General features: G+C 36.3%; 1 protein-coding gene across 1 annotated transcript in view; it reads right to left on the reverse strand.

Annotated features, from left to right (window-relative positions):
* Window positions 1-10,843, reverse strand: part of MMP16 (matrix metallopeptidase 16) — a 346,798-nt gene that overhangs the window by 48,526 nt on the left and 287,429 nt on the right. The window contains exon 7 of the mRNA XM_007461751.1: window positions 4,832-4,970. Within this exon, the coding sequence (XP_007461813.1) occupies window positions 4,832-4,970 (139 nt within the window). The remainder of the gene's footprint in view (window positions 1-4,831; window positions 4,971-10,843) is intronic.

Raw genomic sequence — 10,843 nt, forward strand, 5'->3', positions numbered from 1 at the left:
GGGCCAAAGAAAAGAACAACTTGGAGAAGAATAATGCTTAAACACATTAGTAACAGTTTATCCAGAATGGCTGGTATAGGCTGAGACCAATGTGTATAGAGCTGTGAATACAAACACAGACTGGGACTTGAATTTTATTCTTTATTCATTCAATAATTATTTGTTTAGTGTTTACTACATTCCAGTCATTGTTTAAAACAGAGTTCAGCAAACTAGGACAAACGACCTGTTTTTGTACAGCCCATGACCTAAGAAGAGTTTTTACATTTTTGAAGGTTAAAAAAAATAAAAGGATATGTAATAGAGATGGTATGGATTTCAAAGGCTAAAATATTTCCTATTTGGTCATTATAGAAAAAGTTTTTCAACTCCTGGTTTAAGATCTTGGGGATACATCAGTATTTCTTTCTTTCTTTCTTTCTTTCTTTCTTTCTTTCTTTCTTTCTTTCTTTCTTTCTTTCTTTCTTTTTCTTTCTTTCTTTCTTTCTTTCTTCCTTTCTTTCTTTCTTTATTTTTTACTTAGAAAATGTTTATTTTGTGGTTTAAGAGGCTTGCTTTCCCTGTCTGTCAGTTGACAGATGTTTAGTGACACTTAATAGGTACTCAGAATAAGACTTTTCTAAAGCTCTCTATATGTTATAATTGTATGCCCCCTTTGCTCGTTATTTATTTATTTATTTGTTTGCTTGTTTATTTTTTAACATCTTTATTGGAGTAAAATTGCTTTACAATGGTGTGTTAATTTCTACTGTATAACAAAGTGAATCAGCTATGCATATACATATATCCCCATATCTTCTCCCTCTTGTGTCTCCCTCCCACCCTCCTTATCCTACCCCTCTAGTTGGACCCAAAGCACCGAGCTGATTTCCCTGTGCTATGTGGCTGCTTCCCACTAGCTATCTATTTTACATTTGGTAGTGTATATATGTCCATGCCATTCTCTAACTTCGTCCCAGCTTACCCTTCCCCCTTCCCGTGTCCTCAAGTCCATTCTCTATGTCTGTATCTTTATTCCTGTCCTACCCCTAGGTTCTTCTGAACCATTTCTTTTTAGATTCCATATATATGTGTTAGCATATGGTATTTGTTTTTTCTCTTTCTGACTTACTTCACTCTGTATGACAGTCTCTAAGTCCATGCACCTCACTACAAATAACTCAATTTCATTTCTTTTTATGGCTGATTAATATTCCATTGTATATATGTGCCACATCTGCTTTATCCATTCATCTGTCGATGGACACTTAGGTTGCTTCCATGTCCTGGCTATTGTAAATAGTGCTACTTTGAATATTATGGTACGTGACTCTTTATGAATTATGGTTTTCTCAGGGTATATGCCCAGTAGTGGGATTGCTGGGTCATATGGTAATTCTATTTTTAGTTTTTTAAGGAACCTCCACACTGTTCTCCATAGTGGCTGTATCAATTTACATTCCCACCAACAGGGCAAGAGGGTTCCCTTTACTCCACACCCTCTCCAACATTTATTTTTTGTAGGTTTTCTGATGATGACCATTCTGACCAGTGTGCGGTGATACCTCATTGTAGTTTTGATTTGCATTTCTCTGATGATTAATGATGTTGAGTATCCTCTCATGTGTTTGTTGGCAATCTGTATATCTTCTTTGGAGAAATGTCTATTTAGGTCTTCTGCCCATTTTTGGATTGGGTTGTTTGTTTTTTTGATATTGAGCTGCATGAACTGCTTGTATATATTGGAGATTACTCCTGTGTCAGTACAACAGTATTTAAAAGAAAAAAGAAAAAAAAAAAAACTAGAGAAAACCTTGACCTTATGAACTGATATTCTATTGAGAGGGATACAGATGAGCAATAAATAAGTGAAACATAGTTTGCTGGATGATATGTAGAAAATTAAACAGGGAGGGAAATTGGACTGCTAGAGATGAGGTGGTCTCAAGGTCCATAGAACAAGATGAGGATGATGGTCTTGGCATGAGAGTTAATCTGATTATCTAGAATTTGAGGTGATAAAGCCATAAAGAGATGGTGGCAAGCTGAGACACTCATTTTGATTGTGAGTTGTGAGAAGGTTAGGAAAGGGAGTGTTGTGTCACCCAAATCTCAGGGTTCTAGGACTCTTAACTCTCCTGCCAATAATGAGATAGATACCAGGGAAGGGAGTGGTCTTATTGGAAACAACCAGAGCTTATGGCTCCCTCTGCATAATCAATGATGTTTGGAATAAGGGAGCTGATGTTCATAGCTGGGTTTGGAGAAGGTTTATTTGAAGGTAATGTGGAGAGTAAACTGGAGGAAAGAAACATCACAGCAGGGTGACAAAGTTCTAAGATTAGACATTTCCTGATACAGACAATATATCAAGAAGACACCACTGGGCTTCCCTGGTGGCTCAGTGGTTAAGAGTCCGCCTGCCAATGCAGGGGACACGGTTTCATGCGGTGGTTGGGGAAGATCCCACATGCCATGGAGCAATTGGGCCCGTGAGCCATGGCCGCTGATCCTGAGCATACAGAGCCTGTGCTCCACAATGGGAGAAGCCACAACAGTGAGAGGCCCGCGTACCGCAAAAAAAGAAAAAAAAAATGATGACACCACTAATAAGCTAAACTTTCTAAAAGTTTAATATATATGTGACAAGAGACAGGGTTGTTCCTGTTGTTAGCATGACGACATAAGAAATACCTTATTGAGTCAAACCAATATTTAACAATATTGTTTTTATTAAAATGTTTGTTAAACACCTACTATGTACCCAACACTGTTCTGGGAACTGAAAATACAGTGGTGTGCAAGAAAATATAAACAAGCTCCATCTCTCATGAAATTTACGTTTGAATGCTGTAGATAATTTCAAATTTTTACAAGAGCTGTGTAAGTTGGAAGATACTGCTTTAAATGGAGTGGGCAGGGAGGGCACTCTGTGGAGGTCCCTTTTATGCCAGCTGTTTAAAAATGAAACGGAGCTAGCCATTCCAGAGCGAGTGAGTGAGGAGAGACAACATGAAAAAAGTGAGACGGCCCTGAGGCAATAAAGAACTGTAGGAACACTGATTTATGACTGTGGCAATTTCTCATCAGGCAGTTTTGTCAGAGAGCACTATTGATCCTGTGAGGAGACAGGGCCCCATGGGACAGCCCTCAAGCCATTGGCTGCCTAGGGTTTATTCTTCACTTTTTTTCTGCTACTACCGAGCACGTGACCAAAGAAGAATGTATAGGAGGGTAATTTTTCTCCAAATATCATGCCCCTAAGATTCAGAACCTTTAGATGTATCCTTTCTTTTTCCACAATGGTACAGTACATGTACATTTCCACAATGATACAGTACATGGGTGGTTTGGGCTTCACTTAAATATCACAAGAGTCTCTTAAACCCTGTGTTTTCATTACTCTCCTCACTACTATGAATTCTTCTAGCTTGCCTGAGAAAAATTGCTTTTCTTTTTTGGTTACTTCTTTCATACACTTATTATAGATAGCAGGAGGGCAGGAATATTAATAGTAATCACACCAGCAGCAGTAATAGTTGACATTTATTGAGAGCTCACATGTACCAAGCACTTAACATGTAGTCGTTAATTTAGTCTTTAATCCTAAAATGGGGAGCACTACTAATCCCATTTTCCAGGTGGAGAAACCGAGGCAAAGGGAACTGAGTAGCTGTTTAGTTCTTACAGCTAGCAAGTGCTCAAAATTGGCAGAATGAATGCAGGATCATCATGTTCTTATAATTAATGTACTATACCCCTTTTTCTCAAGTTACAATTTGTAAAGATAAATTCTGAGTATACACTTTCACTTTACATGTGTTGTTTGGACTTCACTTAAAATATCACAAGTGTCTCTCAAACCCTGTGTTTTCATTACTCTCATCACTGCAGTGAATTCTTCTAGTTTGATCCTGAGAATAATTGCCTTTTTCTTTTTGGTTAAGATCCCTTTTCTTTTCCCTGAATCTCAATCCTTATTTGAGCTTATTCTCAGACATTTAGGCTCTTGGCTAATCCATTCAATCATATTCATTCTTCACTCTAGTTTGCCTCAGATCATGCTCTCTTCACAATTCTCTCAGTCCTACAACTCAGTCAGTCTGTGTTCCCTGTCTCCCCCAATAGACTTAAGATTTATTGTTTTGAATATTAATAAGTTTAGAAGATGGAATACCAGTCACTTGACTTAAGTTCACTTTACCAGATAATTTCACTTTTGCATGTTAGACATTAGTATTTCTGCAATTGAATTTTGTCACTTAGATAAATAACAAATAATAAATTTTATTGAGTAAAATGATTGGGTGAATTTTTTCTACTTATAAGTTTTCCTTGTCTTTATGAGCAATTTCTTAGTTTATTGAAAACTATTTAACATAAACTGACTAAATCAAGTAAAGTTTAAGAGATTATATATGAAAATAAGAAGTGAAATGGATTTCATTGCATAAAAACAGCAAGCAACTCCAAATGCTCTTATAAAAGAAAACCCAAATCCCTTAGTTAATAGAAAAATGACTTTTAATTCATTCATTCATTCACCTTTTTGTGTATTTATTTTTCTGGTGCTTTTAGGTCAAATCTAAAAATTCTAAGCGATCACAATGCCTCCTAAATTTGACTTACAAATGAGGATACCAAATGAGAAAATATAACTTAGAGAATTAAAACTTGTCTTTGATTTTACTTCATTTATATCTGTAGCCAACATATGTGGTTCATTTTATAAAATGAATTAGTTACCTAACCTCACTCAACAGGCTTTACTTATTCATCTCTATATCTGCAACAAGGCCCTGGGCAAAATGACCAAGATACAGCAGAGCAAGACATGGGAAACATTCCTTACCTTTAAAGAAGACAAAATTCCCATCACTGTTTTCATAAACTGCATCGATACTAGGAGGCAAGCCCCGCCAGAAGTAAGTAATTTGCATGGGGTATCCATCCATCACCCTGTTGTTTCTCACTCGCCAAAACCACTGGTCCTACAAACCAAACACAAGCATCTTTCAACAAAGGTGAGGGCTTGGGGAATTTCCCTGTGTGATGGTTTAATGCTTTCACAGCTAAGCTAGTGCTGTTATCACTGGCCTGTATCAAAACAGTCAAAGAAACAGCTACCTTGCCCAGAATGATCACAAACGTTCTGTAGTAAACTACCCAATGTCTAATCCATACATTGTGGTTAAAAAGATAATGTAAAAATACTTAATCTTGGCAGTTTACATTATCTCCAGGGCTTTCTAGATTGAAAAACAGAGGTAGCACAGACAAGTCCCTGCCAGATTTGTGGATTAAGTGAGCTTTCCAAAATATAAGAGCAGCATACGAACACATACGCACCTTTGCATTTATAGACATATGCAAGATCTCCACCTGAAGTGTTGGGATGAAATAGGGAGGCCATGCCTCCTGGTATGCCCATGTTACAACTACTTTCCCATGTAATTACAAGTAGAGTCCTCTTTTACCTTCAAATGTGTCCTGGTTTGGATGATAAATTATATTGTCACCTTAAATGAACAAAGTAATCGTGAAGGAATACCATCAGATCATCACTCAGTCATAGCACAGGCCGTCTTATATTAAATGTGTTTACTCTTATCTCTAGTGAATAATATATATGACTTGCTACACAGCAGGTATTTATAAATATTGTTGACTTAATAATTAGACTACACACAATATTTTTCACCATAAATTCTCACTAAGGACAAAAACTTTTTCCCCAAAATGTATATCTGACGACATTAAATTGTTTTCTATTGAAAATTTTGGAATAATTTAGAAACTATCCAAAGTGCTTTAATATTAGAAAAACTAGGTATATTTAAAAAAATAGTTTCCAGTAAATTAAAATTTACTATTACATTTTATTTCAGTATTTACAAGCAGAGTTTTACTTGCAAGTTATGTATTTGTACTATTTAGATAAGTGCATATCACAAAAATACTTCCATTTCAATTGTTCTCTGCTCTCTTCCCCCAGCTTAGGTGTTAGTAAGTGATTTATTATAGAGCTTTCCCAAGCTTTTGGCTAAGAATAGGTTAGCCTGACTAGATTTCCTAGAATTTGTCAGTTATTCATATATTCATTCATGCACACACACACAATCTACTAAGGATTCTTGGATTTCAGGTGATATTATAAAAAGGAGATTTCTTCCTATCTAAATCAATCCCAAATATTAAAATTATCTTAATAATCTTTGAATAATTGCACTTTTCTCTAGTTATAATGGGCTGTCTTCTCTACTTATTTTGCTATTTATAGATAAAGGAGGAAGTAGGGGGCTTCCCCAGTGGCGCAGTGGTTGAGAATCTGCCTGCTGATGCAGGGGACACGAGTTTGAGCCCTGGTCTGGGAGGATCCCACATGCTGCGGAGCAACTAAGCCCGTGAGCCACAACTACTGAGCCTGCGTGTCTGGAGCCTGTGCTCCGCAACAAGAGAGGCCGCGATAGTGAGAGGCCCGCGCACTGCAATGAAGAGTGGCCCCCACTCGCCACAACTAGATAAAGCCTTCGCACAGAAATGAAGACCCAACACAGCCCAAAATAAATAAGTAAATAAATTAATGAATTAAAAAAAAATCAGAGAGAACATTTCCCGGCTGTGGTCAGAGGAAGTCCTGACTACTGAATAAAAAAAAAAAAAAAAAGGAGGAAATAGCTTAATTAATGACTGAGCTCACATTCTATTCTTGCTCTGTTCCTTGATAACTGTGTCACCTTGGTTGAGGTGCTAGTCACTGAGTTATTACCAGTAACTGACTCATAGTATGATTACTATATTAAATGTAAAGGACTTTCTGAGGAACTGGCACATGGTAGCACTAAAACTCTTGGTGGTTATTGTTAAAATTATATTGAAACTAGGTACCCAGGTTTTCCTGTTTATAGTTCTGTTTACAATTTTGTCTTGTTCCTTATTTCTTCTTCAAATTTTAGTCAAATTTTGGCTCTAGACATGCATCTCCTTATGTTATTAACTTTATGTTGATAATTTCCATAGTACCAGGTATCCTGAATTAATAAATGTTTTGATCCACGTGCAGGAGATACATTAAACTGATTTTAAATTACAAAGTTATTTCATGAAAAGACTGATCTAAGAAAATATGTATGGGCATTAAGATCCAAACTTTAATGTCAGCAGATGATATTCTGATAATTTAAAACAAAAACAGCATCTTGGTCTACCCGCAACAGGGGTTTTTAACTGGGTGTCAAAGTCATTCCAATCTCCACATAAAATATTTTTAAATTATTGTAATATATATCCTAAAATAAATAAAAATGGCTAAAAACCTACTGGATTCTGACAAAGAAATAAATGACCATGATTATTTATGGAACAATTAAACAAAAAGCTCTTTAAGATGAAGAATAGGAAGAAATTGGATGAAAAAGCCTGGAAATATATTCCAATTTTTCTCAGAGAAACACTTCACATTGCTAGAATCTCCCCCATACTGAGACAGGGCCAGTGGCTCTTTGGGACAAATAGGCTGCAGTCAGAATATAGAAGTATAATCCCAAAATGCCACTAATGAAGTAAGAAATGAAATTACTCCCTCAAGATAAACAGAATTAATTTGCAAATCTTCTCAAGGTAATGCGGAAGCATAGATGAATTCATGATTATTTCTCATTGATAGTAGCCTTGTCAGAGAGTCATATAAATTGTAGATGCTCCGGTTGTGATTCTATTCAATTTATTCAAAACTCCTCTGTTTAGCAGCATTCAATGGTACAAATAATTTAGCAAGTATTCTGTCACAGATAATGTAAACACATACCACAGTCACTATAGATGGCCACTTCAGAAAAAGTGCTTGTGAGTAATTTGCAGAGAGAGAATATTTAAAATAATTTTGAGGTCTCAGTGCAAATTATCCTTCCAAATGAAACTTTCTCTGACCACCTTATCTAAAGTTGAAGCTCCTCACTCCACCCACCCATACTTGCTTTTACTCTCCCCGCTCCTCTGCTTTTTCTTCATTGATTACATTTACCATCGTTTTACACAATACATGTTTTACTTATTTTTTGTTCATTCTCTCTCCACTAGAACAGCATCTCAATGATGGTGAACGGGTCTGTCTTTTGTTTTCTTATGGCTTCCTATTTCCAGGAAAATGCCTTGCACATAGTAGAAGCTCAGTAAGTATTTCTTGAAAGAAAACAAAAGCTAGGGAGGAAACGGCAAAGTTAAATTAAGTGATTTTTTTTTTTTTGGAAGCCAAAAACTATATGGGAGTCACAAGAATACAAAAGTGCTATGAATAGAAAGATGATTAGTACATATTTCATTTTCTGCAAGGGTATGATATATAAAGGACTTTGAACCATGGGTGGATGAAAAAAAAAATGTTTTCACCTTTCCAAACAATGTATATTTTGTTTTGGCCTATGATGTAAAGGAAAGAATGAGGAATCACCTCTACGGCCCCCTAAAAATATTGTTTATATCTTGCCTCTGACCTCTATTTGGCTACAGCTGTTATAGAAAAGGGTAGGAAGGGATAGGATACACTAAAAATAATCACAGCTAGCACATTTGCAAAGTCAACTTGTGAAAAAGCATCGTGCTTAAAAATTACCAAATAGGAATTCCTACTTAAACACCAATATTTCACTTCAGATATGAACACTTTGGAGCTTATACATAGATTTTTCTTTCCATGTAGTATGGGACCCAGACAGACCATTTTGTTCACAAAGATAACAAATCCATGGTATATATCACAAAAAGTAACACACAAGAGAAATACAGTTTGCTTTTCTTCTGTTCCCTTTAAAATTCTGGTTTATAATCTAATCTGCACATTGTTTGCTGACAACTGTACAGAAAAACTGTCTTCCTGCTGTCTGCATATGAAGATGATGATGTTACTGATGTACTTGCAGTAGAGGATGCTGTCTTCAGGCCTCTTTATAAAAAACAATTAGTAGAACTGACTTACTTTTACTTCTCCTCTAAAATATAATATTTATTTAACCAACCACTTGATGTAAATCTATGAATGTCTCACATGTCTCAACATGAACGTTTCCAGAAGGCATTCACTGTTCTCACAGCCCCCTCCTGCTGTGCCACCTCAGGCTTCCTCTAGTCTTTCCCACTTCTAAAATAGCATCTCAAATCTCTTGATTTCTCATCATCATCACTGTCACCATCCTACTCAGGCTGCCACTGTATTTCACTCAGATGACTGCAATGCCAACTGAAAGCCACTGGTTTGCCTCCTACTGTATCTGAAGCAGAATTCAAACTCAGCTCTGCCCCCAGCCCCTGTGCAGCCCCTTATGGGGTTCTTCTGTGTTCATGGTGTTCCAGTCACATGGGTTTGCTTCTGGTTTCTCAATAGACTCAAGCTTTTTTCTTCCTCAAGACTTCTCCTATGCAGTTTGCTGCACTTTGAATGTTCTTTCCTTTTCTCATACTTTTCATTGATTGTGAATCATCTATTAGTTCTCAGCTAAAATATCCTTTCCACAAAAATGCCTTAGCTGTTCCCTGATTGAAATTAGGTGACTCTACTATACTAGTTCACAGTAGTCTGTAATTTTATAGTACTTACACAGTCAGTTACTATATAATTGTTTTTGTGTCTTGAAGTCTTCCCACTGTTCCACTGTGTTATGTGCCCCAGAACAGTGGGTTGGCAGGGATACTGAATTACCAGCTTTGAGTACTGAGTCTTGCAAAGTGTAGGAGCCCTAAACATATTTAATGGACATACCTCTTTATTTTTTTTTTAATCAAACCACATGTGTTGAATAACAAATATACCCAAGATTGCTTAAATCAAGGTAACTGCTTAATATGGGTGCCAAACTATTTATTAAAATGACATTCTAATCAAATCAAGGGAACTCACCAGTTATGAAAAAAAATTAGAAAAATATTTATGACTATGATACAGATTTATTTATAAGCCATCATATATTTTCTTTTTTTTTGAGGACTTAATATATGGCTTGGAGAGTGTCTAGGGAATCTGGTGTTCAAAATTAATCTGGTTCTTAAGAAAACAAAATCAAACATGTAATAATAGTGGAAGAAAGCCCAAATCATGGCAGCTATATGCATAATAAGGGGGAAAGCAATCTGAATGAATGCTTAAAATTAGAGGAAGAAATGTTGGCCTTCTACTCTGTGGTAGGCCTGTATTTGCTTCTACTGCTTCTTAGGCAGAATGACACCTCTGAGACACCCAGTTCCACCCTGGAACCACCCCTGGAAGCCAGAATCATCAAGTGATCTCACAGGTAACTGGAGTTAAGGAGCCAGCAGTGCATGGGTAGCTACGTAAGTCTGGGCAGGAAATGGAGCCAGCAAGGACTTCTAAGCCTAAGAGAAACATCCTTAGAGATGCCTCCTAAGAGAGCATCTGTCCCAGGCCACTGCTTTTTTGAAAGGTCAAGAGGAATAAAAGGGAAATTTGAAGACAAGATTACCGATGGCCATGTTTGCAGTTAAAAGAAAAAATATGCTTTGGTGCTAACACTTTCCCCATTTGGACTGACTCATTGTCTTACACATTCTTCAAATGCACAGAGTAAAGCAAATGATCAGAATTTCTTATAAAATTTAGTGTTCAAACATTGTTTAATCATACCATATGCTAGATCCTATATCTCTCAATCATGTGCATAATTACTGAGCCTACTGGAATACAATTGATATTAATGGATAACAACTATTAGGCTAAATCTATTCATTTTTAATAATATATATTACTAAATCCAACACATAAATTACCTACAAATTTAAAAAAATCTTTTTATATTGAAGTAACTATAGAGTCACATTATAGTTTTAAGAAAAAACCAGATTCCTTATACTCTTT

This window comes from Lipotes vexillifer, unplaced genomic scaffold (genome assembly GCF_000442215.2).
Source record: "Lipotes vexillifer unplaced genomic scaffold, Lipotes_vexillifer_v1.1 scaffold362, whole genome shotgun sequence".
Classification (NCBI taxonomy): Eukaryota; Metazoa; Chordata; class Mammalia; order Artiodactyla; family Lipotidae; genus Lipotes; species Lipotes vexillifer.